At 41.5% G+C, this 26,734-nt stretch overlaps 1 protein-coding gene across 7 annotated transcripts in view; it reads left to right on the forward strand.

Moving 5' to 3' along the window:
* zfhx3b (zinc finger homeobox 3b) overlaps positions 1-26,734 on the forward strand; it is a 376,578-nt gene that overhangs the window by 324,751 nt on the left and 25,093 nt on the right. For 6 of the 7 annotated variants that reach the window (XM_053237890.1, XM_053237886.1, XM_053237888.1 and 3 more), the window contains one exon: positions 24,445-24,552. The exons of the other annotated variant lie outside the window; for it this stretch is intronic. In XM_053237890.1, the coding sequence (XP_053093865.1) occupies positions 24,445-24,552 (108 nt within the window). The remainder of the gene's footprint in view (positions 1-24,444; positions 24,553-26,734) is intronic. 7 annotated transcript variants of the gene reach the window in all.

A 26,734-nucleotide genomic window follows, 5' to 3' on the forward strand; every position in this document is an offset into this window, starting at 1 on the left:
GATTGCTATCTGTAGCATGTTAAGAAAGACTGCTGGGCAGTCAAGCCTCATGAAATTTGTCACAAGATCTCATTTTCCTCATTGCCAGACGTGATGCTTATAATTGATGCGGAGGCAGTAGTAATTTATTGGCCTTCTACAATTATCATCCTCTGCAAGCGGGGGGATGTGACTGCAATTTAGATGGTGGACTGGAGGGTGCTGGTGGAGGGCGGCTACTGGGGGTTTCGAGTTTTTGCCTCCTGGGGGGGGGGGGGGCATTAATTGCATTAATTGAATTTAATTCTTCTTCTCAGTCAAATGCTTCAAATGATCTTTTTTTCATGCATATTAGTCGCAGGAATATATCATAACCAAGGTACAGCGTGGGAGTGGAGACGAGGTGCAGCTGGACGCTCAAACACCCAGCAGGGGATCAAGGGGTCAAGGGTGCAGATGCAGGGTCGATGTGGAAGTCCTGGCAGGGTCTATAACCACCCTGGTCTCGTCTGGCTGTTTGATCCATTCCGATAGATCTTCTAATAAAGATCACAACAGGGGGTTGATCCTCATATAATCAGCAGTGAGATCAGAAATGCATCTGGCGTTACGTTTCAGTGACATCTTTTATACATTTACCATAAGTGCAAAAAAAACCAGACACATTATGCACCTGTATGCTCAGAAATAAAGGCACTTTTCCTTGTCGCTGAATTGGTTCCATCGAGGGTACATATTTCATACCCTTAGTATGTATCTGTATACCTTTTAAAAATTAAAAATGTAAATAAAAACTAATTAAAGGCACAGTGATCATCTTTGCTCACATAACATGCTTCGTCTCAAAAGCAATGATACCAAATGATGCCTTTCCTTGTCACTGATGTGGAACCATGGCTCTAAAAGCTGATTTAAGCTACATCACATGCAGGTAAAAGATGCTGAAGGTAGTTGATGGTTCCAGCCCAGCAACAAGGACAAGTCGTGTTAGGTAGCATCAAGGGTGTATGTTTTGTGCCTTTAGTATGTTAAATTATTTTTAAAGGAATAAACATGCATACTAAAGGTACAAAACATACACCCTTGATGGTACCATGTCAGCAACAATGCAGTGTACCATCTGGTACCTTGAGTTTGTAGCATTCTTTCTTATCTGTCTTGTACAGTATACTCTCAGAAATAAAGATACATACTAAACGTGAAAAGATGTACACTTGATGGTATGTACCTTTATTTCTGAGAGTGTAGAGGTTTATCAAGTACATTGATGCTTGTTGTTGCTGTGGTGGTACCATCAAGGGTGCATGTTTTATACCTTTAGTATTTATACCTTTAAAAATAATTTAACGTACATAAAAGCTAAATAAAGGCACAACAATCATCTTTCTGCGCATAGCATGCTCCATCGCAGAAATAAAGGGACCAAATGACACTTTTCCTTGTTACTGAAATGCACATTTAGTAAGCGTCTTTCTTTCTGAGAGTGTAGAAATAAGCACTTTTTGTGAAGACAGATGATCGTTGTGGTATTTTTTTTTAAAAGCTTTTGTAAGTTATGTGTGTGCTAACACTGTGTTCTGATTTTATTTTATTTCAAGTTCACTAATTTTCCCCTAGCCTGGTCATAACATTAAACAAGAACTAAATAAATCCTCAAATTGCCAGCGTGGGCCAGGCAGCTGCTGCATTTAAAATAGGCGGTCATTAACACAAAAATATCATTAGTGAAGCAGAGACAGCACTTTAGAATACAATGAGTGGATATATGGGGCACGCGAGCTGTCTGGTGTAGGGATGGTTTTCCTGAGCTCGTCTGTTCATTAGCGTGTGTGTGTGTGTGTGTGTGTGTGTATGTGTGCACGTGTGTCTATATTTTAGTCCTTTTCTTTGTCCTTTCAGTAGACCCTTCATTTGTATCGACATACAGAATATAGTGTGCATTAACAGCAACTCAATACAGGCTATTCAACTGAATCTGCTGAAATGAACTCATTTTAATGACTGCTTCGCAGCTAGTTTCATTTAATAGAGTCACAAGCAGATTTACAGCGAGTTTTTGGATACCCCCGAGGCTCTCCGCTTTTGTGTGTACACACAGGATTTTTATTATTATTTTTTTTTATTCTGCCATTTTATTGTCAGTTTCAGAGCAAGATCCTATCATGGGAAAACAGTTAGCTCTTGTGCCGCTAGTCTTTTTTATTTTCGGCTTTGATGTACAAACGCTTTGCGAATATCGCAGTGATCGATGTTAGCACTCGCACAACAGTTAGCAGGATAGCAAGGATGAAAGTTTTACATTTTTATACCACAGAGCACGGTTGGATTCTCGCATCAGAAGCAGCTCTGATGTTAGTTCCAGCTGTAACATAAACGTTAATGCGCTAATTATAATACGTTATCGTTTCTATAGTAACGACTCATTCACTGGGATTTTTTTAATGTGGTTTTCTTTTTTTTATAATCGTTGATTGATATGGTGAAGTTTGTGTTAGGTTATGTAACCTTTATGTGGAAGGAGTCTCCAGTGTCAAGAAAAAGTTTTCAGGATAGAGGAGTTTGTGCTTTCAGGTTTCTTAGTCGCATGACAAGCTGAAAAAAAAAGAGAGAAAATGACTGTTTATAGCTGCTACAACGTAAGTGAGAAGAGGAACTAACTTGTCTCAAGGACGTTTTACAACATTAAATGTAACTATAAACAGTTAAAAAGCATGATGTCATTCATGAATAAATTAAAATTTGTAATTGTTGGCAAATTGCTGAAGTGTAAGCAGAATTATTTTTAGGATTTTTTTAGGATTATTTTTGTATAACAACACGGTCCGTCATGTGTTATTCCTTAATTAAGCAATGCATGATGGGAGTTCGACCTGTACACCTGTTAGACTTCCAAATCAAACCAAAACCAATGGATATTTTCTTTTTTTTTCTCTATCTTTCTGAATTACATGCTGTAAGCAGAGAAATAGCTGTAATGAAGTATCGGGAATTTGAACCACGCAGGAAAAACGATTGAGGAATTGAGTCAATGGGGAACGCCTTGAAGAGTGAAGCACCTTTCATGCCATTATCTTTATAGCCGAGCAAAACATGCTTCAGGCAATCAGCATGAAATTGTTAATTGCTCAGCCGGCTTGTGCATCGCCCAAGGGACAGAGCCTGGAAGAGCAGCGTGTAGGACCCAGAGCAAGTAACTGGGTGTCCGCCAAACTGCCTGCCTGAGTGCGTCTGGTTTCACAGCCAAACCAGTTGCATTATTGAGCGCACACACAAACACACACACTCACATTCTCGCTGACTCTCTCGCTTTCTCTGTGCTCGTCTCTAACCTTTATATTTTTCAAATACTTGTGTTATCCGCTAAAACCGTTCTGCAAAGCCATCTTAGAGAGTTTCTACTCCACTTTTGCAAATGTCACAACACAGAAGAAACCCACGCTGTGTCTGTAACCCTGCCACAGGCTGATAAGAAACCAAGCTGTACGTACAAGTGAGCAATCACTGTGTTAGTCTTATAATAACTTCAAACAGCTTTTTTAAAATTATTTTTGAGTGTTTTGTGGGAAAAACATGGCACGTTCCGAAGGTCTAGAGAATGGAGGCAGTGACACCTTCACAGAACTGGCTCCAGGTGGGTTTAAGAAGGAAAAAGAAGATCTTATTTTCTAATAGTGCTTTCACGTGTGCAGCATTTAGTCCATCTGAATGTTCTCCACCTCAGTGCGGTACTTCAGGCAGTTGAGAACACCATGATCACACTTGGGTTGGAGAGCATCTTGAGTGAGGTGGTCTCGGTCAACTTTCAAGTGAACTCTAGTGAGAAAGAGATTCAACTCTGAATCAACCTGACTGTGAAAAATGAGTCTGTGCATTTCTGTGGTTTCTGCACACACTTGATTCCATTACATTCTTTCATCATCATTTTTCTAACCAATAAAATGGAAGAGTTTTATGAGAACATTTTCAGCCCTACATGCCCCTCAGACAACTTTTATTTTGCTTTTCGGTTCATTTAATTATGTGCAGTGTGAAATCAGACCAAATAGGAAACGAGCCAATGAATCAGTTTCGCTCTGATTCGGACTCAGCAAACGGACTAATAGGTGTGAAATATGCAACCTTTTCTTTTCTTTCACTACTGTAACACTACTGTCATGTCCCAAAACGTCCTTTTTCCCCAAATAAAAAGAAGCACGTTTACATGAAGCGTCAAGCTAATACGGTTCATCACACATGCTTATTGCTTTAGACTTGGCAACCACTAAATGTGCTCAAGGTGTTGTCTTCAAATGGGATTTTTGGGATTTCCATCTTGTCATGATTTCCTGTCTCTGCCAAAATGTCGGTTATTAAGCAAATGATGTGCTTCGGGCTTGACTTTTTAATCCTTTCACTTTGTCATCATGGCGCACTTTAACTTATCACAGCTCCGTCGCTTTTGTTTGGTTAACCCTGTCCTCGCATTTAGCAGGATGCCTTTTCATGTAATATTTAAAATCAGCCGCCTTACTTTCGGAGCCCTCTGCGACACAGAGAGTATTTCTAAAGTGCTAATCAATGAGTCTTAAAGTGCAGCATTGATCTCAATTAGAAAAGAGAGGAAGGTGAAGTTTAAAGAAGAGCAGCCGGTTGACCCGCCTGGAGCTTGCTTTTTTATTATTTATTTTTTTATTTTTTGGCTATGAGCTGCAATTTGGTAAGCCGTAGCATGGAGTTAATCCTGTTGAACCTTTCCGAGGAGTCTTGTGAAGTCTGGAATTAGTGTGTAGAATTTCCTGGCCTGTCTGTTTATCCGAAATACTCCTGGGCTCTTTCATCCCTCTGTTTCGGAGGGAACGTTAAAGCTGACACTTGTGGGGAGTAACACCAGAGCGTGACATAGCCAAGACTCCAATACTCCTAGCAAGAGTCTCGTGTTTGTCCTCGCTCTCCCACACCCTCGCTACGACTCGCTCCCTTCCTTCTGGATTAGAATCTCAGCTTAAATCAAGAGATCTCTCATTAAAGAGTTGGACAAGTTTAGTATGTTGTCTTGTGCGTCCAGAGGAATGATGGGGCAGCGAGGGATGAGCAGTGGGCTGGCGAGAGGGGACTGGCAGCTGCTAGGCAGGAATTGATTCCATTAATTGATATGCCAATATGTAAGCTTGTTACATCCACCATTGCTTAGGATGATGGCTAACAAGTCCTGCTGATCAATGAAACCAATAAAGGCTTCATCCATTAATGAGCAATGTGGTAATTAATGTTATCCCTAAACCAATTAGAGTCGGTACAGCTTCAGCTGGCGAGCACAGCAAGCGGCCCCGACCATTTTATCTCTTTGATTAAAGCAATCGAAGGGCGCAACTTTGGGTTGAACATTGGACCGATTGGGGTGAAGGACCTTCTAGGTGGTGGTCTGGAGGTTTAAAAAAAAAAAACAAAAAAAAAAACACAGCAAACCACCACACACATATATACACGAATGATTGCAGCATGCATGGACCTTTGAGACATGGCTCAGAGTAATTAAAATCTCTAAATTTTAATTTCAGCAACCTGAAAAGCAAACCCTTGGCTTGAGAGAATAAGCCACATACACATGCTGGTAGACCTGTGAGAATGTCTCCATGCTCTGCAGTAGAGCTGAATGTGTAATTATGTCTAAACACAGGTAGCTGAACCTCAATACACTGTGTATTAATGTCTGGATATTCATCCTGCCCTTTGAGCAATATGTCCTCAAGTACCTGCAGGGTCAGTAGACCATCCTCTTAAAAAAAAAAAAAAACAGTGTGTGAGCTATGAGTCAAGCAGGTTAAACACCTTATAAAACTCTGTAGTGCTTCTTGGGTGTTATGGATTTATGCATAGAAACCTCTCCTCCTAAGCACTGTTGCTGGCTTATGGTATTTCATTATGTTCATTTTAGTACTGTATTGTATTTAGTACTGCTTTTATAATTAGCTAGCTAACTTAATGAGCTAACACTAAACAGCTAGCATTTGGAGTTTATCAAAGTTGGACGGAGCAGCACTTAATTATTAAAGTTGCTAGAACATGCTGTCTGTCCAGACCTTAATCAGTTCATGATTTTCCATTATACCTTGTAAATTTATAATAAAAACCCTATTTATTCTTACTTCCGGAGGCACAATTTGTAGACCTGCTTAAACTAAACAAAAAACTTAGCTATCTAGCTTATTTAGCAGTAATTAAATAAATAAATTAATACATCGATAAATCAATAAATCAAATATACATTTTATTTAATCCTGGTTATCTAGATTATTGACCAGTTTAAAAAAATATAATAATAATAATAATAATAATAATAATAATTATTATTATTATTATTATCATTACACAAGCTAAAACCAAGACACCTTTGTGAATGAGCATATTAGGTAAGAGGTTTTTACACCTCATGCTACACTTTTTCTTCTGCTTCAGTGTTAAGTCATCTCAGCTCATTTATCCATCCTCGTTTCTCCACTAAAGACTGTAATCATTCCTAAATGACTGTTGTGGCTTCCTGTCCATGCCGTGATATCGGATTGTGAGCAGGCCATGTCTGTCCTCACACAGGGATTCGGTTACTGTGCTTAATGTGGTTTGCATTCCATTGTTATGACATCAGCTCTCACCTGCTCAGTACATTGGATAAAATGGATATAGAGATAATTTCTCACTTCTTTTCTCTTGAACAGTCTCCTCATCATCTTGCTCTCTCTCTCTCTTTCTCTCTCTCTTTCTCTCTCTCCCCTGAGCCACAGCTGTGTCAACGCCAGCTCTTTATAAACCTGGAGTAGAGGCCGAGAGTGCGGTGACAAGACCAAGCACTCCATCAAATGGCCTCTGATAGACAGCCAGTCTGTACAGGAAATACAACACGCTTATAAATCAATACTATTGTTTTCACATTGAAGAGCAGGATCAGGCCTGCCTGGAATCCATTACCTCACTTATCAGACAACACCATTTTAACAGAGGACATTTTTTCCTACCTCTTGACTTTAGTGGAGAAAGCAGACATGTTTTTCTGTCCAGAGAAAAGGTTATTAATTCAGGAGTAGGTTTGGGAAATCGCACTGAGAGTCGGGAGGGGATTAAATATACACACAGAGATTAGGGAAATGATATATTTTGGAATTGTCTGCAATCCTGGTTTATTCGGCATTGTGGTACGGTCTGCCTTTTCGCTGGTAATGAATTTGTGTGCTTTAAGCGAATGTGAGAACAGGCAGAACGATGGGGCTGGGTATGTAATTGTGTTTCATAAATTATGGAGGTCATCCTTAATTATTTATTTGTTTTGCTGTTGTAAGGCCTATGCAAGCTTATGACTTGGGTGTAAAATGCTTGATTTCTTGCATATTTAAGGGGTATCAAGGGACATCGAGTCAGCGCCTGACTCTCTGATGTGGTTGCACTTGTCAAACGGCAGATAGATGAAGTCCTCCATGAATAGATCCGTATCGTATGATGGCTGCAGACACCTCGGAAAACTCTTTACCCCTGAAAGTGGACCCAAATGAGAGGAGTAATTAGAGCGAGCAAAAAAGAAAAAAAAGGGTGCAAAGCCATGGAAATCACTGCAAAAAAGAAAATCCACCTGAGACTAAGATGGGCTGGTAAAAGGGAAAGGAAAGCGCTTAATCCATCTCCCTGGCTGGAGCCCATAGTCCTAATGAGTGCTTACAGCAGGCCCAAACTAAATAAACAGTAAGTAAGTTGTCTTGGTGGTAGAGGAACATCAATGCCTGCAACTTGCTCAAGCCTGCACTCTGAATGGTAGCGTATTGACCCTGATGGGACCCCAGAGGATTTCCTAATTGAAAATTAATATCGAATCGATGCTGCGGGCCATTTGCATATTGATTATAAACATCCAGGAAGGCACCAAGTACATGGGATCAATAGGGCCCTTCTGCAACAGACCGAGTGCACCACGTCACGTGGCAGCTGCCTGCTCCAGAGGTTAATGACTGCCGCTCGTTAAGGAGCTCTTGTCAGGCGGAATCTAGCCGCAGGGGCTTTAGTGTCCCAGCCCTGAGCTGGTAAAGTGGGGAGAGAAAGCGAGTGGGTCCCCCAGTCCTCCTCAGTGGCAGGAGATGGGCCTGTGCCAGGATTCAGTTGCATCAGAACATTTTCTAAATATTTTCAGTTTTGCTCTGTCACTTTTGTGAAGGGTATGTGGTAGATGTAGCTTACAAAAAATTATCTGTTGATGCTCAGCTTTGAGCATTGTAAACTGAAAACAACTGGACGCAATAACTTTTTGATATCGTCCATCTGTCCAGAAGAAAAGCGCGACATTACACTGATCAGACATACGTGGTTTTTTTTTTATTCAAAAGTGGAACATTTGTGCCAATAGGAGACAAAGGAGAACAGTTTGACATGAACGCTCCACCTAAATTTAATGCCCAGATTAGGATTCAACACATGCATTCCTCTCCCAGACTCCCTGTAATGCCTTCCACATGTTGGACAGGGATACAAGGAACAGAGGTTGAGAAGAGAAGGGGTGCAATATAAAGAACTATGAGTGAGAGAATAAAAGAAATAAGAAGGTGGAAGATTTTCTCAACCCTAAAAGGTCTCTAGCAATCCATCCCACCACCACCAATCACTGACACAGGTGAAAGAATGAGAAGTACCTTGATTTCCGTCAACCACACTGCATCAAACTCCATCAGAGCCTGTCGGAGACCTAGGATCCAGGGTTGAAGCAGATTTATCCTCTGGTCTGTAGGAGCTCATAGGCCACAAATGAATGCCACTGTTCTGAACACACTCATACACACACACACACACACACACCACTTTTTCAGCACCCGTATGAGGAGCCTTGCTTAGAGAGTAGGGAGTCGAAGGCAGGGCCCCGGGAGTCAGGCTGCATCTGATTACTTCATTACAGGCCCTTTCATTGACTTGGCTGCACTGAACTGATGAACTGAGGCAGTGGACAAGAGCCCATAATTGGGAGAAATGAATTCTTATCACAGCCTTCTCAGGAGGCCTGTGGTCCAGGCGAGCCTGCCTTAACCAGAGTTAGTGGAAAAGGGAAGAAGGGGGTGAATGGTGAAGAGGATCTGAATTCAAGCTTCAAGGTCCAGGATGGATTTAGATAAGTCACCAGCAGCATCTTTCTTGGTCTCTTGTCATCCCAGACACACTTTGTGAGCCACTGGCAACTTACCTGGTATGGATGTCAGAATAAACAGATAGTGTTGTAAACAGATACAGATAGAAGGCATACTGTTTGGGTGGTTTTTTTTTTTAAGAAAGCTTGCCAAAAATGTTTACAGGGCGTCTGGTTGAGACTAGAGTTGTGGCACCCTGTTAGATGCACCAAACAAGAAACAAATATTGTGGGATTAAAAAAAAAAAAAAGTCTCTTCTCTAGTTGAGGCCAATAATGACCTGGAGTGATGTAGCTGAGACCAAGGAGCCGGAATTCACACAACACGCTGCATCGTTTTTCCACATCACATACTAAAAATTGCCCTTCCAGTTTAGGCCACACCCACTTCAAGGTTAAATCCAAATACAGATACAGATATTTGAAGAATTAAACAGATACAAATAGTGGCATTGCTTTATACCCCTAGTATCTAGTTAATACCCATATTGTATTAGTGACTTTGGAGAAAGTGTTGTTTTGTTTTAGGAGAGCTGGGCGAAGGATTCTCAGGTGTCTAAGCCTCTGCGTTTTTTTTGCCTCATATAGCAGCCCCCTGGGGAGAGACCTGCGTTAGTTAGTGTCTTCGCCTAGCTCATTTTTTCAGTCCCCTCATCAGGCATGGCTGCCCCGATGTTTACCTGTGGGATGAATAATTAATGTGTTCTACCTGCTCTCTCATCTCAATGAGATGGACCTCTGGCTAATTAGAGAGAATCTTTCCTCACACAACCTGCGCTTGAGACAACTGCAGCAACAACAATAACAATAACAACGAGAGTGGCGGCAAAAAGTTTCACAAATAAAAAGGCGCTTTGAGTCACACTATCGGTGTAGCAGTGTGTGTGTTGGCTGCTGTTGGAGAAGTGTTAAACCAATTTAGACGCAGCAGTGGTCTCGAAGGGGCTGGGCGATTATTAATCCTAGGCCTCCCCAAGGGGGGCTAATGACTCGACAGCACTCTCTCTTTTTTGCTTTCTCTTTCTCTCTTCCTCTCTCACCATCTTTTCCCGCTCGCTCATTTCCATGCTTGCTCCTGCACAGTCAGCATAAAGAATACACAAAATGGTTCTGATGTGCTCCTGAGCCCATTAGTCTAACACTTAGCATTGAAAGTGCCCGTGAAATGGTTGGATGGTCATTATTCAATTCTGCATGTTGGCATGTTGGGCGGCATGGTGGTACAGCAGGTAGTATTGGCACCTCACAGCTTGCCGGTTTGAATCTGAGCTCGGGTTACTGTTCAAAAGTTATCCCCAGGTCCGTGTGGGTTTTTCTTAGGGGTCCCCGGTTTCCTCCCACCTCCCAGAACCGTGTTGGTAGATGAACTGGCTAGTGTGTGCGTGGTGCCCCGTGATGGACTTGTGTCCCATCCAGGGTGTATTCCCACCTCACACACACAGTTCCCAGGATAGACTCTGAATCCATCTCAGCCCTGACCAGGATAAAGATGTTCTGAAGATGGATGGATGATGTTGATGTAAATTAGTAAAGACATTTAATAGGCACTGCGGATTGGCAGGTACTTAACCTTTGCCACGCCAAGCTACTATTACAACCTGCTTAATATATTAGTTTTCGTTTTAAAAGACATGGTGCATTTGGTGAGCATGGTGAGTATTTAGCCTACTTTTCACCTAGTATATTTACTTTTAATTTTCGCCCAGTATTTTTTGAGTATGTGCTGATGGACAGGGTAGGAGCAGGCAGGAGGTAGCACTAGGCTTTAATGCAGTAGGGTAAATCCAACATGAGCAAGGTGGATGAAGGGATATTTTAAAGCCTCATTATTTTAAGGCAGCTGTTGCATGTCCTGGCAGTGGCTTTGCGATTACTGACCTCTCTCGGCCAGCATCGAGCCAAAGACAGCTAGCTAAGTAGAGAGAAGGGCTGAAACACCATTCAGTTCCTCTCTGTGGGAACGCTGCACAGCGTGTAACTCAAATCCTGCCGCCCTGCCTTGCTTGTTCAAACTGACTTATGGCATGCCGCAGAGGGGAGTAAACCTGTTCTACACTGAGTAAAAGGTGTGTGTGTGTGTGTGTGTGTTTTTGAGGGTGGACTGCTGTGGTTTTGGGTGTGCAGCATCTTTAAAGGGCCTAATTGCAACCTTAATGTCCAGAAAAAAAAGCATGTTGTTTTTTTGGTGGACATAATGAGGCTGTAGACGGAGATCTTTTTAAAAATGCACACTTGACACCCATGACCAACACTGACCAAGGAAATGTAGAGTAAATGCAGTGCAGAAGGGAAAATAAATCAAAGTTCTGAGAAAAACAGGAGGAGAAATTGCGAAAAGGGCGGGTCGGGAAGAGCTGAAGCCCAATTCCGGCTACATCGACAGGATTATCTTCGCCAGAGAGCATTTTTGAGTCTCTTTTTTTTCAGCCTCCATACAGCAAATTGGTAAACTGATTAGATTGAGATTAGTGCATGCTGATAAGAGATTGGATGGATATACTATTGAGATTAAACGGATAACAAGATCAACTGATAGAGGAGTTGGGCCATTGCATGTCTTCCTCTGCTTCCCGAGCTCTGTTGTAATTAAGGCTGTAAGGTGTGTGCATAATCAAATAAATAAATAATGGCGGAGTGATGCGATAATGAATTAATACATTACAAGAAGAGAATAAATAAGCTCCAGCTAATTGCACAAGATGGGTCTTTTTCATTAGCCTTTTTTCAGAGGAAATCTCATTATATGCATCACAAACTATAATCCTTCTTTAGAAATATGTAAATTTACAGAGAGTGGAAAAAATAAGGTGCACAGAGAAGCGGAGATGCTTCTGAATAGCATTTGTCATGTGCACATTTTTGCTTTGCCCGCCACCTCGTTTGTCTGAGACGTGACAAAAATCCTATATACTCTTCCTAAGCATTTGAAGTATAACATGACACCTATTCTCCTCCACTTGTCCGAAAAACCTGTAAATCTCTGCATTAATGTAGTTCTGTATCAGTGGATACCCTACATCACTAACTCCATGTTAGAGATTATATGAGATTATATCACAGCACTGTTAGCGTCCGATTGGTTAGAAGATTTTGATTGATTTTCTATACAGTATTGCAGCTGCAAATCACAGGTTTATATAATGCACTCATTCTAATATGTTATTGTTACCATAGTAACAGCTCATTCACAGAGAGCTGTATGATGGTGGATGCTCCACATAAATGTGTGTGTAACTGTTGATTATCGTTTATTTAACATTATTTGAAGGAGTCGCCGGTGTCAGAGGTAAATCTGTAACATCTGTGACAAGCTACGTTTTTTTTTTTGTCTTATTAAATTAATAAAGAGAGCCCGATGAGAGAACGACTGTTTATAGCTGCTATAACATATGTAAGTGATAAGATGAGCTTGGACATTAAATGTAACTATAAATGGATAAAAATTGTCTTTTTTTTAAGAAATAAAAATTGTAATTGTAGGCAAATTGCTTTGATAAAAGACGAATAAAACACTTCAGGATGTGCTGTTATTGGAAAATAATCTACTATAGAGTGGTAACATTTACTCTGCTTCATCACACCACACCATTGTTGATTATTTTCCAATGACAGCAGGACACGATGTTTTATTTTATTATATCATTGCTCCATTCGTACATTTTGCCACACCATTTCCTTGATAAAATGGGCTCTGCAACCCTGTAATGAAAATGTGGGAGAGCAGCAATGAAGATTTTAATTATGACAAAAATTGCCTTGTCTGCTCATTTGCCATAATCTCTAAAGTACGTTCTCAGTACGGCTGTCAAAGCTCATATAAATACTACTATATATACTGATGCAAATAAACAAATATTAATTGTTAGCCAGATAAACACATCTATAGTAATTAGATCAGAAAACAGATATGGGGCCTGATCATGTTGTGCATAATTACTGCAGAGAAACAACGCATGTCTATTAAGCCTCATTACAGACCTTCCATGGCTAGCAATCCAATTACCACTAGTTTGTATATCTGAGTAAATAGGCAGATCAGGGAAACGGCGAGCTTCGTCAGTGTCTGTGTTTCTCCACTGATCTGATCTGAGACCTGCTGCGTTCCACTTGAAGTAGTCCTGGGATTCTGGGAGTATTTATTTATTTAGTTTGATAGTTAGTTAGTTAGTTAGTTATTTTTAGTAGACCACCATTTTGCCAAAGCTGGTACATTCATTCAAGTTGGTTTTATTGTTATTGCACAAGAGACATCATCACAAAGCAGGTTTGCAGAAATCTGGATGTAGATTTAGATCCCTAATGAGCAAGCCAGAGATCACAGTGGCGAGGAAATAGTCTGAGGAATAAACCTTGCCTCAAAAGGGAATGTGAATGTGAATAAGAGTCCTGGGATGAGTCTTTATGATTACAGCAGCAGTTCATTTTGGACATCTTGGGTTTCTCTTTATTTATGCTTGTAAATCCATATTCAGTAAATATTACGGCATATTTTCGTGCTTGTTTTCTTGGCTTCTGTTGTTCTACAGTGTCAGAGTCACACGAGGAACTAGCATGGTCGACGGATTGAGAAATTTGTCCATTTTCATTATTCAAACCCTACACTAGTGCAAGCGAACTATCATCTTCATAGTCAGGGAAATATTAATTTGTGAAATAAATGAATAAAAACAAAAGAGGAAACGTTCTTGGGCATAAACTGTGTTTGGGAAGTGCAAATTGAATTATTTATTCAGGCTGTAGGACAGTAGCCTCGGATTTGACACTAGCATCTAGCGACATCGCTAGATACACATGATGGTGTACATTAGCTGTACAAAGAAGCTTTCTCTCTTTTTTTTTTTTTTTTTTTTTTTGGTTAAGAGCATTTTCCTCCATTCACTTCCCAGACTCAATTACAGTTCTCCAATTTAGTCAGCCCGAGCAGCTCAACCCCTGCAAGAGCGGAGTCAGGAAAGGAGAGGAAAGGTTTATCGAGATCAAATCGCAAAACTTTCTTTTAATTAAGAACACACTGAAGGGTATTTTTGCAAAAGAAATACGAAAGATAGAAAACAACCATCCGTTTTTTTCCTATTAAGGAGAAATGTCAAGCGCGGTGTCTCGCGCAATAGGCTAAGCATGTCCCTTTCGCTGTCCCTCCTGACATTGCAGGCTAATTTTTCATGGTTATTTGAACTGGAAAATGAAAGAGAGGTTTGCGATTATTTCCTATAAATGACAACACAATCGCATTACGCTTCGCTACAAACAGGGAAGAGGATATTGCCTTTTCATATTTCATGTGGAAGTAATGGATGGGTTATGCAAAGAGGGCCCGAAAGAAAGACAAATGGAGAAAGATAGCAGCGAATATTTGATTTGTATTAGAAAGGTCCCTAAGAGTGGGACGAACGAGGCGAGTTTTGCTTTTTTTCAATAACCGGCGGCGGTCGTGAAGATGCTTCAGAGTGTGTGCACAATGTAATCATCGGATTTCCATAGTGGATTGCTATTAGTGGCAGCCGGGGTGGAACTGTAATGATGGGTTGCGTGTGTGTAGGGGGAAGCTGTTCGCTGCACACAGTGGTCTTTTCTCTTTTTTTCTTTTCTTTTTCATTTTTTTTTTTTTTTTTTTTTGGCAAGGTGCAGCGTGAGCTGTGGTCGGTGGCTTTGAACTTTAGCTGTCACAGATTCCAGATCTGGAAAGTTTCACCACAGCCAATGTAAGCAGGGATGCTGAGTACACAAACACATCAATACCAGCCCCTCTCTCTCTCTCTCTTAGATTCCTTAAAATGAAATCGATTAACCAAAAAAATATTCAGAACTCTTGGATATTCTGTTTTATCAGCTAATGCGCTCTTATAAACTTTCATCAGCGCAATGAGCAGTCAAGTGCTTGGCCCCCTTGTGACAGGATGCAGTGTTGTGTGTGAGTCTGTGGGGTGTGTGCGTGTTGTATACACACGTACATGCATACACACAACATACATCCAGGCATTGATTTTCGGAGCCGACACCTCCTAGTGAGCGGTCAACACACGGACAGAGGTACTACAAAGATATGCAAATCCCTGCACTCGATAAATCAACAGGCGGTGGATCTTTTTCAGACGGCTCCCCGTTCAGGCCTGCGGTGTCCAAAGAGAAACGTAAACAGATGAGAAGAACGTTAACGGACAGGCTCAGACCTTGTATGTGCATACCTGCTTGCTTGGTTTGCTCATTTTTAAATTTTATTTATTTATTTTCTTTGAGTGAGGGTCCCTCAAGAAGAGATGCCAAGTGTTTGGCAGGTGATTGATGTTCTTGTAGGGATATAATTTTTTTTTCCCACTGACAAATAAGAGATCTATGTTATATACCAGGGTCGTCAACTGGTGGAAGCAGTATTTCAAGTATTTCAGCTGAGTACTTGAAAAAATGCTGTAGCTGAATGACAATCACTGTGTGAAAGAAAAAAAAAACCTGTCTGTAGTTCAGCAACTCTTGTGATTTCTGTAGAAGATCGTCTATTCCCATCACAATCATATTTATGATTTATCTGAAGGTAGCTCATTGGACCACAGACTAGCTACAGGGCTAGAGACATTAGTTCAGAAAGCGCAGAGTTTTCACAGGCTTTTATAGATTTTTCGTTTTATTTACGCTCTCTGGTCTGATTAGCAATCTGGCTTGTCTTTTAAAAAATTTAATGATGGCAACAGAATGTTAAAAGACAATTGGACAGAGAATATGTGTTTATTCACCGCTGCAAAAGCACCAGTGTGAAGCAAAGCATAACCACTTTGAATTGTCTTATTAATGTCACTAAATGTATAAATAATGTTTAAGTATTAAAATGATTCTGTTGTAACCTGATTTTTTGTTGTTGTTGTTGTTGAATACCCCCTTACACACCATAAGCTTATGAATGTGCTGCTCACGCTCCATCTGCTAATTAATGGCACTTCTGTGTCCAAACCTGAACATGCGGAGTGATGAGCTATGAACTAAATAGCTGTGACAATTTCAGGTTATGCGATTTTTATATCCATTTTTTCCCACCCAATGAAAAATCAATACTTTTTTTCCCGGCCTGTACATATTCAGAGTGCAGTCGTGCTTCCGCTGCTGATGGGGTTAGGGGTGTGTGTGTGTGTGTGTGTATGTGTGCGTGTATGTGTGGGTTGGTTTCGATGTGCGTGTTGGGGGGGGGATTGCGAGGGCGGGGGAGCTGTCAAAACTGTACCATCATATTTTCCGAGCCACTGGTGAATATTTCAGATTTGATGTGACTGTCCTTTGCGACAACACTGGTGTCCTCTATCCTCTTCCTCTTCTTCCTTTCCATCCTCTTCCTCTTTGTCCGCTTCCTCTACCTCTCAACTGGTGTGAATGAGAGAGAAACCCAGGATTAAAGAGTTTTCCCAGATATATTGTGCACATTTTCAGCTTGGGGTAATGAAAGCGAGAGGAGAGTTCCTTCATCCGTTGAGGGGGAGAGCACTGATGTCCATCTGGCCTGTCTTTGTGCACGAAGATGTCCTCGAGGCCAGTCCGGAGATGGGCAGTGAAAAGCACAGTCCACACACACACACACACACACACACACACACACACACACACACTGTCTCGTCATGTGTGTGACGCTGTCAGAAAGCCTGGGAGGAGGAGGAGCGGTTGTGACATTAACCCACTTTCCTGCAGCCAGTCCATTTCAATCTATAGGATAATGTTCATTTGTTTTTGTTTATTTTACTTTAAAAAATGTATTAATTTATTCATTCATTCATTCATTCATCTTCTGGTCAGGGTGGAGGTTGATCCGGAGTCTATCCCGGGAACACTGGGTGGGAGGTGGGAATACACCCTCGTCCGCACACATTCACACACTCATTCACACCTAGGGGCAATTTAGCACAGAAAATCCACCTACATCTATTTTTTGGGTGGTTGGAAAAAAAGGAGGACCCAGAAAAAACCCACACGGACACAGGGAGAACATGCAAAACCCCGCACAGACAGTACCCTGAGAACTGTGATGCAGCAACGCTACCTGCTGTACCACATCAACATACCAATCAAAATAACGACCATCAAGCCACTCATGAGCAGTAAAAGAAAATGGCAACTGAACAGAAGCCGTGTAATTAGTTTAATATTTCATCTGTCATTATTTGGAAATTTTCTCTTAGTGTGGAGGTGAACATCTCTGTCGCATTCGTGATGCAACGAGTGATGGCTGCTTAGGAAAAGGCGTCACTGCTCGTAGCGGCGTGTGTAAATTAGGTTTGCCGATCTCTGAAACAAATCCCGTCTGCGTGTGATCCCAGCTAAGCACCAAAAGTGACTTTGAAAAGGCTTGAGGGATCAAATTAAGTATTGCACAGGAGGGAGGGGAGGGGATGAGGAGGGGGTTACGGGGTTGAATATGGGGTGGGGGGGTGACAGGGGCATAAGGGGAGGGGGTGGTAAGGGGAGCCCCTCGGCTGAATTGTTCTAGGGTGGCGTGAGCTTTCCCTCCTGTTTGTGATTAACTTGCTGTTTAAAGTTTTTGGTTATTAGCCTCCCAGGCCACTGCATCACTTGGGAGCTGGGGTTCCTCCTGCCCCTGTACTGCTGCCTCTATCTCTATCTCTCCTCCTACTCCTTCTCCTCCTCCTCCTCCTTTTCTTCCCCACACCTCCTCTCTCCTCCCTCCTCCCTCCTCCCTCTCCAGCACAGAATATTCATTCACATTTAGATCACGGGGTCACGCTGGGGCCAGAGAGGAGCGAGGCACATGGATTTTTAGGAGCCCGCTCGGGGATCCAGCGTGTAACTCGGCCTCGGCCCTCCAAACCGAAAAGGTAGTCCGCTTGCTTTCAGTGCAATGATTGAGAGATGTAAGGTAGAGGTGTGTGTGGGTGTGTGTGTGTATGGTTGTGTCAGTTGTAGAAGGGTGTGTATGTGAGAGAGAAATGGCTGTGTGTGTGTGTGTGTGTGTGTGTGTATACGTGGATCTGTGGGATGTGTCTGAGTGGAAGGGTTGTAGAGGAAGGCAGGGATGGAAGGAGGGCGTGTGTGTGTGTGTGTGTTGTTAGCGAGTGTGGTCAGTGTGTGTTGCTCTGTGACGTTCAGGTCTCTAAGCATGACTCATGCTCTGTGTTTATGGTGGCAGAAGGCTTTACCTAATATACACCACAGCCGTGTGTGTGTGTGTGTGTGTGTGTGTATTTACAAGCATAGTATAAATATTTAGTGTTTAAAGCTGTTGCATATATTAAACCTTTATTATGTACTTGTTTTAGGTTATAAAGCCTCTTTTTTAGTCCGCTGAGGATGTTTGAGGTTCTCCGTTTGGAGTTCTCCGTTTTGGGTTCTGTGTTTCAACCTTTTTGCTGGCATGGAGCTGCGGTTTGCTTTTCCAGCCATGCTGTCTGACCACTGTGTGTCCGTCCGGATCTTCCAGGAGCGCAATATGCTGTGTGTTCTGGTTTTAGAGGAACTATTGTGTATGTGTGTATGTATCTGTATGTGTGTGTGTGTGTGTGTTTTGGAAAGCAAAAGGGGGGAAGGGGTTCACATGTGGACGGTTCACAGTGGTGCTGATATGAAGACTGTGCAATGCATGAAATCCCCCAGCATGGGCGCCTGTGCCTCCATTGTCCCTCGGACCCCTTCTGTCATTTTCATTTTCCGCCGGCCGGTCCGGAGTCAGTCCAGCTTTGATATAGGGAAGGGGTGCAGGAGCAAAGAGGGAAGGGGTGGTGAGCTCGGGGTGGAGGGGGTTAGGGGACTGGGGGGTGGGATCAAAATAAAAAGAAGAAGAAGAAACCAGACAGGCAGAGAGATAGAGTCCATGAGGTGTGAAATACGATTGCTTTTTTTATCCGACAGCACGGCTTGAAAGAAAAAGGAAGCTGTCCGGAGCGGGACGTGGAGAGGAAAAACAGAAAATGGGAAAATGGTTAGGAAGATTGGGGGGGTGGGGGGTGGGGGGGTAGAGGTAGAGGTAGCCAAGGATTTACAGTGACATGTATACGATAACCAGTGCCTTGATGATCTTAAAGGAAAACTCCACCCTAAAACACATTTAATATATTTATATTGAAATATTTATTGATTCTGCTGTTAATTTGTCACTCGTATTTGCTGCATTTTTGTTTTTTCCTGTGAGAAGATTGCGGTTTTCTGCCATGCTGATGTCACAGGATGTCACTATTATTATCAACACTCTCAAACATGCGTGATAAGAGTCAGATTTTCCAGTTAGCTCCGAAAAACAAAATAAGATCTTCTTTCTGAATCATTTTTCAGCGACTCCAACATATATATTTAAGAAGCAAATATTAAACTAGTGTTGTTGCAAACACTGGACTCAGAGTCCCAGAATGCAGTGCAGCAATATGACGCAGTTGTGCTCAGATATATTGCACATACTGTAGTTGGTTAGTTAGCAGTCTACAAGATTGATGGCAGTATTAGCTTGAAAGTTGAAGCTTTGGAAGCTGATCTGTTTGAGCGGAGTGTACAGATGAGGAGATAAGAAAGCTGGACAGAGGTACATGGTACTAAAGCGCTGCTGCATCGCTCTCTTTAGGTACAGACAAAGCGAGGGCTAAATCGCTATCAATAGTAGGTAGTCGAACAGCATTGTGGGTAATGTAGGCCAACATGTAGATGAAAGAAGTTTAAACTTTAAAAAAAAAAAATTACCAAATACTTCTTGAAGACGCCATTGAAAATGATAAATAATAATGTATACTAGTCAGTTCGGGGTGGACTTTTCCTTTAATAAGAGTATCGAGACAGTATAGGGGCTCATGTCTTGGTAGAAGGCTGCAGGTCTTCCTTCAATCCTTCAATTCAGGTGCGTTTCTGCTTGACCTTTTTTCTGAAGGATTGCACACTCCAGCAGGGACATCGGGTGCTCGTGCGAACGTACACGCTGGCCATGCAGTCGAGCTAGAGAGCGTCGGAGAGCAGTGGGCAGCATGTATTATTTATTTGGTGGTTTGCGCCTGTCAGTACGATTAGTATGTGTGTAATCACTGCTTCTTCCTCGGGAAAGGAGAGGAAAGGCTGCTCGGCTTTCTCATCTGAAGGTAATCTCGCTGTCTTCTGAGTCTCATCTCCAACGTTCACTTCCTGCCCAGCATCTGCTTTTGTCATCTGTGCATATTTCTCTTGCCATTTTTTTTTTCCTGAAACAGCCTTGTACTGTATCTGTCTGCCCCTTCCTCCATCCATTATGTGTGTGTGTGTGTGTGTGTGTGTGTGTGTGTGGCTTGCTTATTCCCAGCTTGTATAGGGTGACACCTATAGGTCTATCAGAGCCCCTACACTGTGTGTGTGTGTGTGTGTGTGTGTGAATGAGTGTGTGTGTCAGAGACAACCAAGGATGTTTTCATGTTTAAAAAGAATCCTAATGCTGACCCTTTTGAACATTTTCTTATCCTCTTTATGCAGTTTTGAGTTCTTCTGTGCATGTATTTTTTTTTCTGCCAGTGTAGTGGATTTATTCAAGATTAGATTAGAGCAAAGGTTTAATATTATTGAATTATCAGGGCTAATTAATATGATTAATTAGAAAACCTTCAGAGTAGCTATCCTACATTTTTTTTTTTTAGAGTTTGTTAGAGTTACAGATTGACCTCGGTTTTCCTCCCAACCTTCCTCCTCCCTCCATTTTCAGCCTCCTCTCGTGACCTTTCATTAATTATAGCTGGCCCGAGTTTAATCATTGTGTAGTACCGCGGCGTGGAAGATGAGATGAAGGATAGACGCAGGCGTCCGGCACTTAAAGACGTAGCGCTCGTCTGGAATTAAACGTCTATATTTCTGCATATATTATGTGGGTTTAGCGTGCGAGGTGCGGTGAGAGAGAGTGTCATATATCTTGATTAAAAAACTAAATGAAGAAGTCGTGTAGAGGCGAGGGAGAGGGTGAGGGAGAGACAGAGGAAGAAGAAGACAAAGCATGAGAGATAGAGCAGAGCGCGCTGACCGAGGCTGGCCTGGGAAATGTTAAAGTGACAGCTGTGTGAGTTTTAATGGACTTGAGTTTTAATGTGCAGAGACAGTGAGAGAGAGAGAGAGAGAGAGAGAGAGAAAGAAAGAGCGCATGTACCTGTGCAAAGTAGGAATTAGACACATGGTTAGCTCTTCCAGAAGTGAAAATGTACTCGAGGATTATTGTGTAATCTGCGTGCCTCTGTCTCTGTAGCGTGAGGTGGATTTCGTCGGATGGGGTTTGTCTCGAGCCCCGAGTGGTGGCTATCATCCCTGTTTCCATGGCTTAGACCCGCCTCACCAGCTCAAGGATGTGCTGTGCGGAGTGGAAATCGCCGGTTGCCTTGGAAACGTAATAGAACATACACATTTATGAAAGAATAAAAAGCAATATATAGGGTGTAATCTTTGGAGAATGCTTAAATCGGCATTTTAAAAATCTGATTGTTCCACTTAAATACTTTTGTTTAAACGCAGGATCGGTCCGTTCCGAGCAGCAATAAGCCCTAACAATGTAATCCATATCAGCATCATTTGCCCAGCTTCCTCCGCACACACAGCACAGACTAGAGAGTGAAGTATCGAACCCAGACGTTACCTGCGCCACTGCTCACTTATCGAACCGCTTTGTTTCAGAGCAACAAAAATCGACTTTGAACTACGACCGGTGCAATTTGCATTTATGAAACACAGCAGATCTGTTTAGCGACGCCATCCGGTGATGTAAAAATCACTGTTGCATTTACAACAAGTCCATTCACACCTTGTCTCGTTAAGGTTGGGGGGAAGAGATGCAGTATTTCAGCGGTGAGCTGAAAGAGCTGCTCTTTACTGCAGTGTTAGTTGTATTCTTTAATTGCTGTCTCATCGTAGCATCATTTTAATAAACAACTATTTAAAAAGAAATAGGTGATTCCATGATTTGGATGCCATTTAACCCTAATAACTCTTCAAATTAAACTTTATTTTATCATTTATGCAACACTGAATACACATTTAACCATTCAAAAACTGTGTTAACTCATCTCAGGCAACAACATTTTTGCATTGTATGTGGTTAACTAGCATCCCTGCTAAGGACACGAGAACATTAAGGACATTGTAATGATTTACTTAAATTGTATATATATTTTTTAATTAATGATTTTAGAGATTCTTTCAAACTATAATTTGTATAACAAGGTTGTACTTTCAATGTAACCTCCTCAGTCAGCATCACAGTATTAAAAATAAAGTAAATTGAATGAGAGAACATACGTTTCTTCTTCTCGTGATCTTCTCCAGAAAATTCGGATGACGCAACTTCCTGTTGAACATGGAACAACTTGGGGAATATTCCAAAATATTTCGTAGGGGTGAATGTGTTCAGGTAACAGGCCAAAGTGAATGAACTAAAAAAAATTCATAAGCTGATATGGACGATTTGTAGAAAAGAATGTTTCAAGCATGAGATGTTAAACAGGTTCACATATTAATGCAAAAAATAATACGATTTATGAAGTATTTTATGGAATCTTTTTGAAGGTAAGGTGTAGTTATAGTGAGATGGGATTGGCAAAACACAGTAGATTTTTGTAGATTTTAATAAAGTTTAAGTTATTTATTTGAAACATGCATGTAGGTTGATGTGGAGGAAACTCTGAATGTGTTTAAAATGCCTTTTAGCTTTGATTTAAATACATAGTTTTAAATGTACAAGACACACATGGTACCTCAGGAATGGAGGAAATAATTTAGGAAAGCCTGCTGTGAGTGGAGCATTGCAAGTTCCTTATTCATGCAAGTTAGCAAGAAAAATAGATAATTAAGCATTCTTAGCTTCCTGAAAATATGCTGCTTGGGCCCCTTTTCGATAAGGAAACACTCGGTTATAGAACCTTTCAGGGTTCGGCCAGAGGTACAAACCCTTAAGAGCATACACAGAGGCATAGTAATATAAAGTTTAATGGATTATCTGGTGGCTGTCGGAGCTGAGGCATGCGATTCAGGTTTCACATTCGAGCCTGAAGGCCCGGGCGAGTCTTCAGACAGCTGGAACATTATTGGACGGTAAAAAGTGTTTTAAGTTCGGGGTTGGAGTGCGGTGATGGAGCGCTCGTGCCAGCTGCACTAAACCACAACGGGATGAATATTTGAACAGAAGCTATTGTTGCCGCATCGATGTATCAATCGCTCACCAGATAGAGTGGAAACAGGAAGTGTGTGTGTGTGTGTGGGAGTGTGTGTATGTTGTTGTTTTTTTTTTTTTTGGGGGGGGGGGGGGGGGGGGGGCTGTTTTCAAACGAACATTTTAAGTACATTTGCTGAGAATTAGCTGACTTGTGTAATAACTGATAAGGTGTATTGACTGGACTGTAGTGCTGTTCAATCAATGGCGGGAGTGTTAGTGTGCAAACATGGACCGGGGGGATAAAACGGGGGCTCGAGGCTTGCACGGGGAGAAGTAAAAAAGAAAAAGAAAAGATTGATGCCCACTTTATTACCTGTTTTTCAGTGTCTTCCTCTCCCTTTACTTACACATAGCATTATTGGAGATCCATTGTTAGGAGTATGCTGCTTTTAAGCAGGGCTGATATATTGAACCAAGGGCTTTTAAAGATGGTTACAGGGGATTTCTGCGTTTGACTTGGCAAAATAAAATGAATTGTGGCCCCTGTTTTAAAAAATTCATGATTCATTTATATATTTTATAGATATGTAGTGCATTACCATGGGTTTGAGGAATGAACTAAGCCAGATATTGGGGAGAAGCAAAGGAGACAGCGGATTGGGACTGCAATTATGATTGTGGGGAGAGGTACCAGAGGGAAAAAAGGGAAATCTCTCGCTCGTCTGTAGAAGTTGAAACAGGCTCCTCGCACAGTTATTTTTCCTGTCTGCATACTTTGCCGTTTGGAAAATGTGTCTATGTCTCTACCACATGTGTGCGGTGTGTGTGTGTGTATGTGTGTGTGTGTGTTTTCTCTTCAGTTTTATGTACATATTAAAACAGAGGAAGCTATAAAGATATTTGTGTCATGGACTTGCATAAATGAAGAATTATATACTTATAAAGAGAGCTGTAAAAATGATGGCAGTAACAATGACTATAATTACAAAAGCAAAAAAAAAAAAAGTAAGTTCTAAAAAAATCTAATAAGTAATAAACGGTTAAATAAATTCTATTTGCTGCTACAAAATTTAAGGGGGAAAAAAGTTAATTACGGAGCATGTGATGAGGGAAAGGCCTCCACCCACTGTCTTTGTGAACACATCAGCCAATGCTCTCGCTGTGCGCTCCTATCGAGGGGGGAAAAAAAGACGCCGCCGTCCCTTTAAGTGCTTCCACCAATTCTGATGGGGTGGTGATTTACATATCCCGTCCTCTCCTCCCCCTTCAGGCGAGCTGAGTGAGGATGTGGAGGCTGCCAGCGAGACCACCACAGACCAGGAGGACCAAACCAAAGACAGAGAGTGTGGGGGGGAGAAGGAGCTCACTAAAGGGACAGGTAAGGCCTATCTTAACTCAGTCTGAAAGGGGGGGGGATGGGGGGGTTCATATAACACAGGGATGAGGGTGGGCAGGACACACATGTTTATTTCTCCAGAGTACTCAGAGTAACCATTTTTATCCTCGGCCTACATTCATTAACTAATTACACCTTTTACCACATCTTTTTTTTTTTTGGAAGCTAGAAACGACTTTCCTCGAATCAGACTTAATTTAATAGCTTTTCAGTTTTCACTCTGGAGGATTTTTCAGTTCATTGGAATTCCCTGATAAATTAGCCCAATCTGACGAAGTGACAAAAACACGTTCGGTCTCCGTAGGGCTCGTGGGCGGAGCTTACAGCACTTGCCATGTGACTTGGCTTCACACATTTTGAAGAGGGCTTGTTGAGGAGGAGGAGGCGGAGGAGGAGGGTAGTGGTGGTGGCAGGTGCAGGTGTCAGGTTGCATGGAGAGGTGTGTTAGGGGTAAAGGGGGGCAGGTCAGACTGTAAATCAGTTTTTTTTTTGCCGTATGTGAGGCGGCGGAGCTGGAGGGAGGCCGAGGATTTGAGAAGGATTGTGCGGAGACGGTGTGCGGAGGTGGGAATGTAGTATGTCGCTCTCAGTCTGCTGCTACGCTACTGATGTGCGCTGACGGCCGTGACAGAGACAGCACAGGACATGTGGCACTGTGTGAGGTCACGTGTAGGGGTTCATAGCTTTAATATGTATCATTCATATCGTAAAGTAGTTGTAGTGTACATTGAACACAGATTTTTGCTCATTATTTGACATTTTCCTCAACATCCGTTTATGCAAAGGTGCTTTTATATATAATAGAGAGTAAATTTTAAATATTTTATTAAATAATAATAATAATAATAATAATAATAATTCTATATAATTTTAATACTGCAACAGGTTTTTATATTAGTTGATATAAAAATTAAATATAAAATATTAATATTTAATATCTAGTGTTATATATTTGTAACATATATATAATAAGCCACAATATTTACAAAATCATTGACAATTTTTTTTACTTGTAGCTAAATCCATAATGGTAGCCTAGTACAGTATGATGCTAGCTAGCAATGCTAGTTAAATCCTCTGTGAATTAAGTAGATGTATGTAATGGAGATGGAGAAAAAGTGACGAAACAAACCACACCATGTTATGTGTATCCTACAGATGGAGAAAAATCTTTCATCCCTTCTCTGTAATCTATTTCTCTACCAACATCATTCAAAACGAAAATTAGAATAGAAACAATCCAGACCGTTTGCATATGATTCATATTTTATGCAGAAAGTCTGAATAGTCAGAATAAAGTTCTTTGCCGTGTTTGAAGCCAAATCTTTGTAAAACATCTTTGATATTCCAACTTTTTAAATGAAATATTAAACGAGCCTTAGCTGTTTGTGCGCTTTGAGCGAGTGGCGCACTTCCTTTGATGGGCAGAAGTAACGATATGCAAAAATAATGTGAAATATATAAAATAAAGTGGCGTAAAAAGCATTAAAACGAGCTATGCGATTAATAATTCAGTCATACCTGTGGTGCTGTGGGAAGATGACTCTTCACATTAGGACCCCTGCATTTGTTTCTGAAAGGCACGCAATTTGATACAAGAATATTCGATTCCTTTCAGGCCCCCCTCCTGTCAGTCGCTAATCACCAAATAAGTGTGTTTCTGTGTTTTCACCAGAGAACGACGTGCTTGCGTATGAAAAATTCACAGGCTTCCCAGCAGCTTATTAGAAACACTTAGTTTAAAAATAGCACGAGCGTTACGAAGCCAGGTCTAGGGTGCCGTTTGATGTCTGAAGAAAGGTGGAAGGGGGAGGAAAAGCAAGCAGGGGGATGGAGGATGGAGGTGAGAAACCTGATGGCATTGTGATCTCACATGCAGGTTACTGCTTAATGGAAGTGGGTTTTTTTTTTTTTTTTCCTACACCTCTTTTTCTATTTATATCCAATGAGGATGGTGTATGACAAGCAAGAACAGTTTACTAAACTCTTGTTTTTGGACTGAGCTGCGTTATAGACGCTGCTAAGCTATAATTTCCAGGCTCTGTTATTAAGTTCTGTGATTAACATTATTGAAGTTGCCTCTCGTCGCTGGAACCTGGCTGCTTTTGCAAATGACACTCGCTGTCAGATAGAGAGCATTAGTGCCAAAAAACCCAGCAACGTC

Source organism: Pangasianodon hypophthalmus, chromosome 11 (genome assembly GCF_027358585.1).
Source record: "Pangasianodon hypophthalmus isolate fPanHyp1 chromosome 11, fPanHyp1.pri, whole genome shotgun sequence".
Lineage (NCBI taxonomy): Eukaryota > Metazoa > Chordata > Actinopteri > Siluriformes > Pangasiidae > Pangasianodon > Pangasianodon hypophthalmus.